Source organism: Paramormyrops kingsleyae, chromosome 7 (assembly GCF_048594095.1).
Source record: "Paramormyrops kingsleyae isolate MSU_618 chromosome 7, PKINGS_0.4, whole genome shotgun sequence".
NCBI lineage: Eukaryota > Metazoa > Chordata > Actinopteri > Osteoglossiformes > Mormyridae > Paramormyrops > Paramormyrops kingsleyae.
Window position 1 is genome coordinate 1,997,733 of NC_132803.1, and position 15,558 is coordinate 2,013,290.

Sequence of the window (15,558 nt, forward strand, 5' to 3'; positions counted from 1 at the left end):
TAAGTGAGCACAACCTCAGATTTAACCACCACTCATGTAAACAAAACACAAAGCTGACAGACTTGGTGGGGGGGGGGGGGTCACCTAGTTTTAAAACAATCCCACAGCCAGTCAAAGCTGCCTTCAGTGCCAGGGACCGTCCTCAGTGCACTGGAACCTCTCTGCTGTCCCCTCGAAAGAAATCACAGTGACAAGGTAGGATAGGAGGGCCACACTAGCCCCCTGCGCTGTGGGGGGGAGCTGCATGCATTCCGCCACAGTCATGTACCAACTGGATCAGCCCTCGAGGTGACTAGCAAGTAGGACCCCCCCCCCCCCCCCCCGGACAATGCCCAAGGGCTCAAACCCAAACCCTAAGCCTCTCACTGGCGTCAGGCGTCTCCCTGGGAGACACGACGCGCATGCGGCGCCCCCCCTCAGTCGCTGACACTCGCTGCTGGGTGTGCCGCCCTGGCGGGCCGCCGCGAGTCCAGGTATCCGGCGATGTACTCGCAGTTCTGGTAGATGAGCATGCCAGAGAGTGTGAGGGCAGCTCCCGCGCAGCTCAGCGCTGACAGCTCGCTGCCGAACAGCAGCTGCGACAGCAGCAGGTTGCCCACCACGGAGAGGTTCCCCAGGATGTGCAGCGTGACGGCCGAGGTGAGCGCGATGACGCAGCAGCTCGACAGGTTGTACAGCACAGAGCCCAGGCAGCTCAGCCCGATACAGAGCCAGAGGCGCAGATCGTAGTGCCAGGGCGATGCCAGGCCTGCCCAGTTCTCCAGCAGCAGCGCCGCCACGGCCAGGATGCAGAAGCTGGGAATGGCCATCAGGTAGAGCAGGAACACCGAGGGGATCTTCTCTTCCTGGAGCAGGATGCCTGAGGAGACACAGATCACACAACAGGATCATGGACAGATCGCACAAACAGATCACACACAAGGATCTCGGAGAAATCCTACACATACAGATCACAAACAGATCACCACACAGAGATTACATACACAGATCACACATACACTATATGGACAAAAGTATTGGGACACCTGTCCATTACATCTACAGGAATTTTAAGACATCAATTGTAAATCTATAGGGAGCTAGTCCCCCTGTTGCAGTTATAACAGCTGCCACTCGTCTGGGGAGGCTTTCCACAAGATTTTGGAGTGTGTCTGTGGGAAATTCTGCCCATTCATCTAGAAGACCATTTGTGAGGTCAGGTACTGATGTTGGATGTGAAGACCTGACTCACAATCTCTGTTCTATTTCATCCCAAAGATGCTTGATGGGATTGAGGTCAGGGTTCTGTGTGGGCCAGTCAAGTTCTTCCACACCATAGTCACCCAACCATGTCTTTATGCACCTTGCTTTGTGCACTGGGGCACAGTCATGCTGGAGCTGAAAAGGGCCGCCTTCCCTAAACCGTTCCCACAAAGCTGGAAGCATAGAATTGTCCAAAATGTCTTGGCATGCTGAAACTTTACATTTGGCACAATGCAGTCAGGCAGGCAGAGATATGTGACTCCTCTCTCCAGAGAACATGGTTCCACTGCTCCAGAGGCCAGTGCTGGCCTGCTTTACACCACTGCATGTGACACTTGGCATTGCGCTTGCTGATGTGAGGCCTGCATGTAGCTGCTCAGCCATGGAAGCTCATTCCATGAAGCACTTTGCGCACAGTTTTTGTGCTGGAGTTAATGCCAGATGAAGTTTGGCGACTTTTACACACTACGCACCTCAGCACTCACGACCGTGGTCTGTTACTTTATGAGCTGTTACTTTACGAGCTGTTACTTTACGTGCTCTGTTACTTTACGTGCTCTGTTACTTTACGTGCTGTTACTTTACGTGCTCTGCCCCTTCGTGGCTGAGTTTCTGTAGTTCCTAAATGCTTCCATTTTGCATTAATACAGTTGAGTGTGAAAGATCTAGCAGGGAAGAAATTTCATGAACTGACTTATTGCAAAGACGGCATCCTATGACTATAGCACGCTTGAATTCACTGAGCTCTTCAGAACAACCCATTCTTTCACAAATGTATGAATCCACACTGCATGGCTCAGTGCTTCCTATTCACCTGTGGCAATGAGTCTGAGATAAACACCCGAATTCAATGATTAAGAGGTGTGTCCTGATCATTTTGGCCATATAGTGTGGATTACACACAAAGATCATCACACACAGAACACACACAGATCACAAACATCACACACAGATCACGCACACACATCATACACACTCTCACACAAAGATCACATAGATTACATGCACTCAGATCACACACAGATCTTGCACACCGATACCACATACACAGATGACACACAAAGATCACCACACACAAAATTTCACTCACACAAATCACGCACATTTATCATACACCGATAACCCACAAATCACATACACACATCTCACATACACAGATCACACACATAAACAGATTGCACACTCAGAGTTCACACATACATAGATCTTTCTCACATATAGATCACACACACACACATAACACACAAATCACAAACAGACAGACTGCATACACAAAGATTGCACACAGACCACCACCCACAAGTTTTGCACGCAATGATTATACACAGACCACATAAAGATCGCCATACTCAGATCACATACACCCAGATCCAGACTTGGACATTTCAGGTACAGAAAGTAAAAATCCAGACTAAGATTTTGTTTCAACCAACCAGTTGAGAACTCAGTCACAACCAGTTGTGACTATTTATACTCAACTGTTTGATTGAAACAAAATCTTGGTCTGGATTTTTACTTTATGGGCCTGAAACGTCCACCAATGCCCAGACCTCACACACAAACAAATCACATACACAGATCACACACTAAGATCACCATTGACAGATCACACACTAAGATCACAGATAGATTACAAACACACAGATCTCAAAAACCCACAGATCACACACACATCACACTGATCACATACACAGAGATCTCACACATGCATACACAAATCACACACATGACACAGACATCACATACATACATCATACACAGATCCCACACACATACACAGATTACACTGATCACATACACATAGATCTCACACAGACATACACAAATTGCACACACACGTAGATCATACACACACACATAGATCACACATACACAGCTCATACACATAGACTACCAGTCAAAAGTTTTTGCGCAGAGATTTTCTACATTTGCATGTTACTCACATTTACTAAAAATACATTCAATATTCTTTGATAACAAATAAATTTACAGTATGTTTACCAAATGAGAACCTTTTTTAGAAAGAAAATGTAATATCTTTGATTCATCAAAGTAACCTCCTCTAGACGTTATATAGCAGAGAAAATTCAAGACATTCTGTGTACAAAGGACATTAAATACTAGTGCATTCAAAGTTAAAGGGCAGCCTGGAATTTGACCATGCTGTCACCACACTACCAGTTCATTTTAATACTTTGGCTGGTAAATTTTAATACCAGTTTAGTTTAAATACTAGAACTCGTGGCCATAAGTGGAAATTAGCGGGAGAACATTTTAAAACAAATTTGAGGAAGCACTTCTTTACACAGCGTGTAGTTAGAGTATGGAATAGTCTTCCTGCTAGTGTAGCGGAAGCTAAAACCCTGGGTTCCTTTAAATCAGAGCTAGATAAGATTTTAACAACTCTGAGCTATTAGTTAAGTTCTCCCCAAACGAGCTTGATGGGCCGAATGGCCTCCTCTCGTTAATAAATTAAGTACATTTCATATGTTCTTATGTAGTTAATAGGATGTCAGACAAGCAGTTACATACTCTTTCCTTGTTATATTGGAAACTTGCTTTAGTTGACATATTTTTATTTATAGCTGTTCACTCAACTTTCCAATGATTAACAAGAATTTTAAAAATCTTCAGTTTAATAATAAATGGAAAAGTGGTAAAAACCTGTGTTGTGCAAAGACTTTTGGCTGGAGTTGTAGATACACAGACACACAGATACACAGATACAGACACACACAGATACACAGACACACACAGATACACAGACACACACAGATACACAGACACACACAGCCAGCACACCAAGGCCTAGCCGACTGCCCTCTATCGGAGTGGAACAAACAAAGTAAAACGCAAAGTTAATCGCAGCAGCATGATGTCAGCCAGCCTGTAAACAGACGTGTAGTCAGGGAACATGTGGCCAGCCCTCGCGGGGGAGGGGCCAGCCCACTGCATCAACCACAAGGGCGGCATGAACGGGGCACGTCACACGGAGCGCTGTGATTCGCAGTCACTCCATCTCCAGATAAACACGCACGGGCACGATTGGTGCGTGTCCTGAGAGGCAATACCAGGCTCCAAAATAGCACGTTGAAAGCTGAGCCAGCCCTCGGACTGCCCAGGCTGTGCTCAGAAGTACCACCTTAAGGACTCGGGGCTTTTCAAGGGTGATCAGAGAGGGTGCAGCCTCGGACACGCAACTCCAGTCATACTGCATTTTCGAGCCATGGTTACGCGACTTGGCAGGCAAATAATGAGGAATGAAGCTGAATGGATCTGAATACACGTGACCCTCACAACAAGGGCTGGGCTGAGTCTCCATGGCCGCGGATCTCCTGTGTCGCCCTCTGGTCACACTACTGTAATTCATCCCTGCAGGCTCCCACTCAGCCTAAGGCTGTACATGGGACCTCAGTCGAGGGAGAAATCAAAGAACGGAGGGTAGCAAGAGGTACATGGAAATCAGGATACAATCAGGCTACAATCAGGCTACAAGCAGCCCACCCCCCCAAAACACACGACAAAGGCTGCGGAAAGCAGCCAAAGCTCTCTCAGTCCCATACCGAAAGCTGCTTATTTAACATGTGTGACGTCTAAATGGTGTTCCTCAGAAAAAACAGACACGAGAGCATGCGGGGGAGGGCAGGATGGCCCAAGGCTCCCACTCACTCTGCTGGATAGACTTGACCCCCCTAAGCATGGTGGCGGCGAAGACGAAGAGGCAGCCGGTCTGGTCGAACTGCAGCTCGCCCATGACGCTGAAGGAGGCGCCCAGGCAGATAGGCATCATGGCCGTGTACTTCAGGGCGTGATGCTGCTTGCCAAGGATCAGCGTGGAGATGGCGAGCGTGAAGATCGGCGTGGTCGTGTAGATCATCTGCGCGAAGGACAGCTGCACGTAGCTGAGGCCCACGTTCCCCAGGGCGATGCTGGCGCAGAAGGTCAGGCTCAGTAGAAAGACCTTGAGCTTTGCAGCGGCAGTCAGCTGACCCCGGGCAGCCGTCACCGCACCCACCAACTGCAGCCGGAGGAGGCCGTAATCCACCACGATGGCCGTCAGCATGTGCAGCGCAGACAGCAGCAGCGGGTACCTGAAGTTGTACACAGCGAAGATCCACTTGTTCAGGCTGGAGATGGTGGTGCCCGTGACGAGCCACACCAGAACTGCGGGCAGCAGGTATAGCATCTCCGGGGAGCTCCTCTTCGGCCTCCTCCACGCGGCCCGGCTCGCCTCATGTCCAGGGAGCCCATCTGCGGGGATCATGCTGGCATCATCGCCTCTTCTGGAAAGCACACACATATTTCCTGAGCAGACTGCTGGCTCTTACGACGTGATCATTATTTTCCTACGCAAACACGTGCCGATGTGAGGCGGGACCAAAGGGACAGGGGGCCGGCTTCCCGAGACATATCACCGGCGCTCCTTTGCCATGTGCGCCATCGGCCAGCCCCGGAAATTTAAATGCCGACACTGACACCGTTTAACATGTTTACCGGACAGGCGCCATGCTGTCGGGCTGCACCAGCAATCATCCCCGATACCTCATCGGCCACATAAAGCAGCCGCTCCGGAGCCACAGGGGCTGTCCGGGATAAATCCCGTTATGGACCGGCCGCTTTAGGCACTGATGGGAGCGTGAATTACGCCGTAAACCGCGGTAATCATTGTACACCATCATCATAAAACATCAACACTCCAGCTCCGCTGCCGTTACCCGCTCCGGTTCCGAGGTCCGAGCCCGCCGCAGGATCAGCGACACCTCTCCACGGCACGACTCGGATGCTGGCGCCGCCTGCCGCCGCCGCCTGCCGCCAGAATGACGGGGACACACCGCAGCATGTAGATCCGCTTTCGGGACTATCGAGCTGCAGCTCCCACACACCGGCAGTGGCACTGACAGAAACGTTAGAGGTTAATCCCGTCGTCGAGAGCCCCGAAAAGCCGCCGTAGTAGGTAAAGCGGGAGATAGACGAGCTGTGGGATGCGGGAATGGGAATGCCCCGCCGCGCTTCTCCTCCAGTAAGCCTCAGCGGATCGGCGCGGTGACGGTCCGGGGGTCTCCGCACTGACACGCAGCGCCGGCTGCATAGGGCTTCGCTCTGTCCCCCACTTCGGCTGTACCAATTGGCGTCCAACTTCTTGGGTCACATGACTCAGTAGACCACGGCGACAGCCGGAAAACATGCAGCACGACTTTCATCAACCCGTGACTCCGAACTGGCCACCAGATGGCGATCTCACATGTTGACAGAAACGATCCATATTTATAGCACTGGATTATTCGATTTATACAAAGCCCTTGAGTATCCCTCTTAACCGCGACGTCTCTCACTAAAGGCAAGATGGAGCTCGTGTCAAGCTGAAACCCTTCCCCACCTCGTAAACACTGAATAAGGTGATCATCTCTGCAGGGGCGAGTATTAGTGGGTGGCCAATAGAGGTGGCTAGTCACCCCTGTAGATCAGCAGGGACAGACACAGCAGATGGCATGTCACAGGAACCAGCCCTACAGCTGTCACTAAAACCAGATTGTGTGGGTCATGGAAACATCCAAGGTACATCAACAGAATTATCCATATGGCTAGTATTTGGATCCGGGGCACAAAGTTTTTGTATATTACTAGTACATATACAGGCCAACAAAGCAATAGAAGCTATTTCCTTTATGGAATGTATGTATATCTTGCAGTCCATTGGTTTGGCTTTTACAGTAGACGGCAGAGCTGAATATCCTCCAAAAATAACCAGAGGAGCACTTAAAAAATGAAAACATTTAATGGTCACTTACAAGGCTTCAGAACCTGTACACAGCATGCATTGGACTGGAACCAAATGTAAAAAAACAAAACAAAAAAGAACAAAAAAAAAACGCAAGTTACAGCGTTAAAGTATTTCCATAAATATGGAGTTAGGAATTTAAAACATTCTTAAAAATGAGTCCTGTGTGCAGCATGGATTTCCACGGGCCGCGTCCGTCAGTAAGGCCGGTCCCTGCGTTCCTGTCGATGCTCCCCCCTGGCAGGTCGAGGAGAGAGACAGACAGAGACAGAGGGCTGTCAGGAGACAGTGTGACCTTTCACCACACACACGTCAGGACTTTAAATAATCTCTGGTTAATGTTACGAGGGACCCAGTGCATGGAAACGGGCCAGACAAATCTGGCATGGGACCCCTCAGGGGCGAGGAGAGCCACCCACTCACTTCATGTCCACCATCTTCCCAGGAGGACCCATGCCCCTCCGGCCGTCCATGAGGGGGCCGCCGCGCCCTCTCGCACCGCCAAAGCCTCCTCTGTCCATGCCACGTCCACCCCTGAAGCCGCCTGGGATGCCACGGTCGCCACCTCGTCCTCCCCGGAAAACTCCCGGCCCCCCAAGGCCCCCAGGAGCGCCTCGGTCCAGGCCGCGGCCCCCGCGCATCCCGGGCCCCCCCCGGCCTCGGTCACCACCTGGGAAGCACAGAGACTCAGAGCTCAGGCAGCGTCAAACCGGACATTCGACCCTCTAAGCAGGTCAATGGGTCCCACCTAAAGTTAGAGGCATCAGCTGCTTACTGTTGCACATCTTTACAGAGTGCAGGGTCAGCCTGTGATGAGTGTGAATGGGGCAGCCACATCGAGCAGGCAGCATGGGGGGCAAGCTTTAAATACACCGAGGCAGGACCACACTGCACACACTCACACCTTAGTGAAGCTTGAGCATTATGGAACTTATTTTTTTTTTGCTTGCAGAGAGCAGTGATACTTTATTCATCTGTGCGTGGAAAGGGCCCTTTTCTCTGAGCTGAGCTTTTTACACGATGCGTGACAGTTACCTGGGGGAGGGAAGGCTGGGGGCCCAAAGGCCTCTGGTTTGGGGGCTTTGCACTGGTTACACTCCATCCTCCACGCAAAGTTCTGGTTCCCACAGCCACTGTGAAGGTACCAGTTTGCAGTGAGAAAGAGCATCACCCTGCTGGCCCGGGTCCCTGAGCACTGGTACTCACACGTTGGGGCACTGCCAATCGCCTGCTCTCTGCTGCATGTTGCCCCCCGAGGGTCCCCCCCTACCCATCCCACGGGGGCCCCCACGGGGCATGAAGCCCCCACGCTCCCCCCCCCGACCCATCATGCCTGCGGAGAGACAGGACAGCAGGGTCAGTCACCCCCCCAGCTCCCAGCCACGGCTTTGGCATGCGGAAGGCAGGTCAGAGGTCGCCTTTTACATACCTCCGCGGCCCATCATGCCACGTCCGTCGCGCATTGGCATGCCCCCGCGCATCATGCCCAGGATGGGTTTTCGCCGTGCCATGGACACCTTCAGCTTCTTCCCTTGGAAGTCCTTGCCTGAGAGGGACGGCATGTCATCACACAGAGAAATCTTGGTGCCCCACGTCAGACTCTCCGATACGAAGCGTACCCTGGACCCTGGACCCCACCCCTGCCACTGACCGTCGAACCACTCCACGGCGGCCTTAGCGGCAGGCGGCTCCTCGTAAGACAGCGTGGCATCACCCTTGTTCTTCCCCGTGTCCTTGTCTGTGTAGAGGGTGATGGCAGGAAGTCCGGTGCGCTTGTTTATCTGGACGGGAAACACGGTCAGTGCCCACACGATAGCGATGGCGAGGAGCCAGCAGGGGGCGCCGCACACCAACCCGAATGGTCCCGCTGTGCTTGAAGAAGTCGGCCATCTCCTCCACGGTGGCACTCTCTGTCAGCCCAGTGATGTAGATGGTGCTGTTCTCCGAGTCGTCCCTCTCCTCCGGGCGCACTGCAGGACATGGGGGGCATCAGCCTGGCCAGCATACAGCCAGAGGGGCAGGGGGGAGAGGGGCAGGCTTCCTGGGTTACTTACTCATGTCAGCATCAGGACCTGGCCAAATGGGAAGGAAAGGAGACAGATGAGATGCAGCCCCCCAGGGATGAGCAGCAGGGTTAACACTAGCCAGTACAACACTGCACTTACCAGCAGGCTTGATGTAGCCGCCTCTGTCTCCAGGGCTGCAGGGGGGGGAAGCAGAGAGATGGGTGTCTTACAGCCCCTTTACCAGCAGGCTTCACCCCCCCCCCCAAACACAGAACTCAAGGTATCACATTAAAGGAAACACCTCAGGGTCTCAGCTGGTGACTGCCCAGTATGACATGTGGTCCAGTCCCAATGGGACACCCTTAAGTCCCTTATACAAAATGGCATAGTACTAATACTATGTAAATAGTCTCACATGGAGACCTAATCAAGTCACGTCCGATGGCATTTATGTCGATAGTAAATAATACAAACTGGTGGAGAGATGTGTGTGATTTTATATTTACATTAATTTGCTGCAGAGTACTGTATGTATATCTACCATCCAACTGGAGAAAGTTGGATGCACGTACCCCAGAACCCCCCCCCCCCCCACACACTACCCCAGATCTGGTCGTTCTGCGTACCACCCTCCCGTTCAGTAGCACAGTGATCTAACAGGACCTGCTTCCAAAATAATGTGCAGCACAGGACACGTTAAGTCAGACAATAGCAGGTTAGGGGGCAGCTGGGGTTCTCAGATGCTTCTTCAAGTAAATGTTTCACCGGGTGCAGAGTTAAGCACAGAGGGCAGACAGCTGGGGGCGCTGCAGGCCGAGCAGAGGGCAGGCCGAGCACCGCCATTTCACAGAACCAGTGCAAGATCATAGCTGTATTTACATGTTACACTTGAGGGTGACCGGCATTGAGCTGCGTTTCAGCCAGATGCTGAGAGGTTCGCGTACGAGAGCAGCGTGCGGGAGCGGGATGGTCAGACAGAACACAGACTTACCCCATGCCTCCTCGGCCCATGCCCCCGCGCATCATGGCACCCCTGTCGAAGCCGCCCCGCCCCCGGCCCCGGCCGTCCCCGCCGCGGGCCTCCCCTGGACCCCCGTAGCCCCCAAGCTCAGGGCCAGGGTAGCCTCCGGACATTCCGTTGGGGTGCTCTTGCCGATAGTTACCTGGGGAGTGGACAGGGTGAGCAGAGACGGGTGTGGCAAGCTGGCGCACAGAATGCGTCACTGAGTGGAAAAGGCTGTGACTCACCATACTGACTAGGGGCTTTGTAATCATTCTGCGGGCCATAGGCACCGCCGGATGCCCCCTGCTGGCCGTAGGAGCTGGCCTGCGGGGGGTAGCTGGAGGGCGGAGGCTGCTGCAGAGGCTGAGACTGCTGCTGTGGGGGTAGGTTGTGGTATGCTCCCTGCTGGGCATAGCCTCCTCCCTGGCCCTGTGAATACGGGCTCTGCTCATAGTTGGATTGCTGGGACCCAGTACTGTAACTGCACACAGAGCAGAAACAGGAAGAGTCAGCCATGGAGGATAGGAGCAGTTTGGATTGTGTTAGGGTGACTCATCCCCTTAACTTAGGTGGCTTTAAGTGTTTGCTGTAATCCACCCTGACTGATGAACTCTGAAGAGCCCTGAACACTCCCTCATGGGAGATCCCCCCCCGAGGAGCCCTGAACACTCCCTCATGGGAGATCTCCCCCCGAGGAGCCCTGAACACTCCCTCATGGGAGATCCTCCCCCCGAGGAGCCCTGAACACTCCCTCATGGGAGATCCTCCCCCCGAGAAGCCCTGAACACTCCCTCATGGGAGATCCTCCCCCGAAGAGCCCTGAACACTCCCTCATGGGGGACCCCCTGTAGTACTGCTTGGCCAGAGAGAGAAGGCAATTCCTGTGAACAGAGCACCCTCCCTCAGTAAGACAGAAAGAACAGTCTGTCCTTCACCTAAAGGTCAGAGCAACTAGCACAATCAGTGGACCACCCCATGGAACGATCCCACCCCCCCACAGGGGGCGATACATACCTGGAAGGAGGGTAGGATGTCTGGCTGCTCCCAGACTGTGTAGGATAAGAGCCAGACACCTGGGAATAGCTGTAGCTGTTCTGGCTGTAGCCCTGGCCATAGTTGGACGGCACAGGGGGCATGTCAGGACCCTTGTTCACCTCCTGAACCCTGGAAGAGATTCCAGCAGTCAGGCCAGCAGATACATGGCATCATCCGCAGTAGGAGCAGTCAGTGACACTGCTTCAGATTGTTCATATGTTAGTTTATAGTTCCTTGATAATTTCATGGATCACACAAATTAGGTATGAACAATTACCTGGGCGGCGCTGCTGAGCCAGGCTGCTGGCCATAGCCAGCATAGGAGGACTGTGCACCGTATCCCTGACCCCCATAGCCAGCCTGGGAGGATGCGGCAGCAGCCCCCCCCGAATTCCCCTCATAGCCGTTGGACCCATAGCCTTGGCTGGGCTGGCTGTAGCCCTGAGAGGCAGCAGAGCTGGAGCCATAGCCCCCTGGAAGAGCACAAACCAGGCACTCGCATAAGATCTGTGCGTCTTACTAGCTTATGCACTTCGGCAAATCAAACAAAACACTCACCTGCTGCTGGAGGCTGCTGTCCATAAGAGGACCCATAGCCCTGCTGGGCATAGCTGCCCGCAGAGCTGCCTGTCTGCGAGTACGCTGCTTCAGCTGGCTGACTGTAGGACCCATAGCCCTGCTGCTGGCCATATGACTGCAGAGACACAGAAATAAGCCAATGAGTCCACCGGGAATCAGCCAGCAGCCCAGCACTAATCTTGCTTTGGATTACTGTCTGTCTAGATGCACGGTCACTTTATTCAAAGGATTATTTTGATCTCCATATCACCAGTTATATAAGCTATGAATCCATGCTGCTATTGTACTGTATACTCAAATCTAATCTAATATCCACAACTGTTAAGTACAGCACGTTCAACATTTATGATGCTCTCCGTAAGCTTAGGCATTATTAGATGAAGACGATGGTCTGGACACCTCAGTCTGACACACAGATCTTTCACATAAAACTGCATTTAATGTGTCTGTGTATTTTATTTTATGGTAGTTCATTGTACTGGCATATTGCCTACTACCTGTATATTGCACTGTCCTGATTGTTATACAAAATTTGTGTGTACACCATGGACTCAGATTCACCATTTTGTCTCTCTGTATACCGGTATATGCTGAGACAACAAAGTTCACTGACTTGAGATGCCAGGTTCTGCTGGTACACTAAGAAGTAGGATTGGAATTTGTCACTTGTGTTTAATCAAAGCTGGCTGCACAAACACACATTGTGAAAGGCGACAGGGCTCACGGGAGCCCAGGCGGCCAGGAGAACCCACACTCACCTGCGCACCCTGTCCATAACCCTGGGGGGGCTGAGAGGCATATGAGCTGTACCTATGAGAAGACAGATGGGACAGTCATGCACACACAAGAGCCCCCCTTCATAGGTATCCTTCTACAGGGATCTAAACGGCGTATGAGCACTCACCCCCCTTGAGATCCAGCCTGGGCGTAAGGGTTGTAATCTGTGGGGGGGGAAACAATGAGGGAGAGATTTTGCAGAATGTGTAAGACTTCGCCTGGCAGGACACAGGTGCAGAGAGCACAGGAGGAATGCAGTGCAATGCAGTGCAAAGCAGGGAATTCCATTCCCAGTTGTACGAGAAGCCCCCAGTCACACCACTGGCTACTGGGGGACTGATGCTGTGAAACATCATCGCGCTAAAAGCCAGACCTCAGTCTCAAGTTCCTGTGCCTGAGGAGCCATCACACTAGAGCCGTTCTCACACATGAACTCTGGACGTTGCCCTTTCACACATGACACACCAGAGACTATCCGTGTCAGACACACCAGATTGAAAATGTTTGCTATTCACCCACGTCTTAGTTCGGATCACAATGCGGTGATATAGCCAATTTGTAATTTGGGCATATACAAGAGTCTCTTCCATTCCTTAAATCTATCGGATGATTTAAGATTTGCCCCAGTCACATGATAGAAATGACATCAACATGTCCACTCGCCCGTGGTGAATTCTCCAGACATTATCCAGCTCCATTCACGAGGGTCAATCAGAAACACGCTGAACTTTGTACTAGGGAGCTAGCAGGGTAAGATCTGTTTAATGTCCGATACAATACAACCAATTCGGACATTTTTGTTCACACTGGGAAATGTCAGCGCAAGCATGTCTGACAGTTTTCTGAATGTAGCTTTAAAAGTTAACACATGCTGCCCTTCAGCCACCATCAGGTACTCATGGACCTGTATCTGCCAGAGGTTAATATCACACACCTTCACCTGTCTGCAACCGGCAAAAAGCTCAAGTCTGAAATTGGTGGCATAAAGACTGTTATATTCACATTTCATTTAGCAGAGACTTTAATCCAAAGTAACACTTTGTTTTTGAGAAATTATTGTCAGAGTCTCTAGAACAACTGAAAAATTATGGATCATTCTCAAGAACCAAATGGTGAAATGACCCTGTTTACCTGGAGCATTTGAACCAGTGACCTTTCAATTACAGGCACAGCAACCTAACCAAGATAACCCTGACCCACAGAGCCACACACCATCAGCAAAATGCAGCTCCTTCAATTTAAGGATATGAACCGGCAACCTTAGTATGTTGGTGTCTTTCCTCTACAGCCCTCCACTTTACCAACTGACCTATCGGATCATGCAGAAGCAGATTTAAAATGAAATAAATCACCAAGGAAAGGATGCCTGAGCTGGATAATTTGTACTGGTGATTAACTTTTGGTTGACATGCACAGTCACTCCGGCAAAAGTCATCCGAATACAACCAGCCAAACCCTCCTGGAGACACCATTCAATATTCACACCATCACGTGGTAGTACGGCACGTGCAGGATATTCATATACAGGATGTCCGAGCAAAGGCACAGACCTTCCAGATACTCCCATAGACATAGAGGAAGTTTATTGCATTCCTCTGGCCAAGTACTGCACACACAAGTTTGGTGTGGACCGTTACTGCCCCCTCAGGCAGACCTTGGGACGGCTGATTCAATCAACACAGCAACAGGTTTACCGGCTGGAAGGCGGGATAACGCGTATCTGTACCGGATGTCTTCAGATCAATAAGAATGCGCGTTAGGGAGCTTCCACAGGCGGTCAGATACCGTGGTCTGAGCGGGTGACACAACCTCGTGGAACAAAGAGCGTGAAAGCCGCGGAGAGCGACCCGAAGTAGACACGTCGCTTTAAAGACCTAACGGTTCCCCACAAAACGCCTCTCATACCGCACCGCTACGGGTCGGTCAGGGGAACAGGCATGATTCAGCCAGGTGCCCGCCAATAACGACCAACTTCGAGTTATATATATACACACACATTCAAATGTAAAATTACAAATAAGTTACTAATCATTAAAACAATAAGGAGTAACCAGAAAGCACACGCTCCCATTCCCCAGTCGGCGTTACCCGGCTAGTTGGATACATAAACGGCGCCAGTTCTATAAAAAAAAATTTTGCAGAAGTACATCCAATACACTTATACTCTAAAAATGTCCAAATAATAAAACACAAAAATAAAAGGTCAAAACAACAGCAAAAGGGTATACTTAACATTTTTCAATACATTCAGAAAACACTTTGCCGTCTCGACCATCCTTACCAGCTGCCGACGCCATTTCAGGGCTCGTGAGTGTAGCCGTGGAAACTCAACGCGCACGCGTGAACTTTGGCCTCCGGACTGTACCACTTTGCTCCCACGGCGGGCGTAAATCGGCTCATCCACTTCATACGCGCCTTCATACCCTTTCCGGTGGGTGGTCGTGTTTGTAATAACCCTAGAGCTAACACGAAGTGACCTAATTTTATTGCATATACTTTGCATTATAAACACGTTTTACGCACAGCACGTTTATTATTTAAATATGAATTATTATTTAATGGTGTGATGGAATGCGATTCGTTGTGTACTTCAGATACGCGGTATTTTTCCTGATTTTGATCATTTCACGACGCATCCCTAAAGAACTCCTTTATTTATATATTTCATATATGTCTATAGCAGTTAGTAGATATCCCGTTTTTATTTTACAATACCGAGTGGGTTATGTTTAGTCTCTTCGGTGTTCGAAATGTCCTCGTCAACATGAATACATTCCTGCAGCTTGTCCCTGACACTGACACACTGTATAGCACACAAATCCCGTCCGCCCCAAAGGAAAAAAAAACACTTCGTGGGTGTCAGGTCGGGTGAATGTGGTGGCTAGTCAATGCTGCCACGTCGCCCGATCAAATGCGGGTCTTTACTTTGTAAAATAAAAGCTCTATACCCAAGTCTAAAACTAACTGTGTTGATTTATTTTTGTTTCTGAGTCAGCATGTTTACATGTGACTGGTGTTATGTGCTGTAAAGGCTGGGTAACTGAATGTTTGTCAAAATAATTCCATACAGTCCCAGTCAAAAGTTTGGACACACCTACTCATAGAAAGGTTTATGTTTACTATTCTCTACATTTTTA

General features: G+C 50.7%; 2 protein-coding genes across 3 annotated transcripts; both read right to left on the minus strand.

Moving 5' to 3' along the window:
• Positions 1-6: 6 nt before the first annotated feature.
• Positions 7-6,342, minus strand: slc35e4 (solute carrier family 35 member E4). Its single transcript, XM_023826456.2, has 3 exons — positions 5,958-6,342; positions 4,912-5,525; positions 7-859 (listed from the first exon to the last, which is right to left on the minus strand). Exons 2-3 carry the CDS (start codon positions 5,504-5,506, stop codon positions 417-419), a joined length of 1,038 nt encoding a protein of 345 aa, XP_023682224.1. The 5' UTR covers positions 5,507-5,525; positions 5,958-6,342; the 3' UTR covers positions 7-416.
• Positions 6,343-6,999: 657 nt separating this feature from the next.
• ewsr1a (EWS RNA-binding protein 1a) lies at positions 7,000-14,793 on the minus strand. 2 transcript variants are annotated; one of them, XM_023826455.2, is made up of 17 exons: positions 14,703-14,793; positions 12,549-12,585; positions 12,403-12,454; positions 11,624-11,759; positions 11,343-11,538; positions 11,045-11,194; positions 10,276-10,511; positions 10,019-10,190; positions 9,187-9,221; positions 9,076-9,093; positions 8,876-8,991; positions 8,673-8,802; positions 8,451-8,567; positions 8,228-8,354; positions 8,057-8,154; positions 7,445-7,691; positions 7,000-7,258 (listed from the first exon to the last, which is right to left on the minus strand). In XM_023826455.2, the coding sequence occupies exons 1-17, from the start codon at positions 14,716-14,718 to the stop codon at positions 7,219-7,221; spliced, it is 1,923 nt and encodes a 640-aa protein (XP_023682223.1). In that variant the 5' UTR covers positions 14,719-14,793; the 3' UTR covers positions 7,000-7,218. The 2 variants fall into 2 exon arrangements, with proteins under 2 accessions (XP_023682223.1, XP_072570060.1); XM_072713959.1 differs by lacking the exons at positions 8,057-8,154; positions 8,228-8,354.
• Positions 14,794-15,558: the final 765 nt, after the last annotated feature.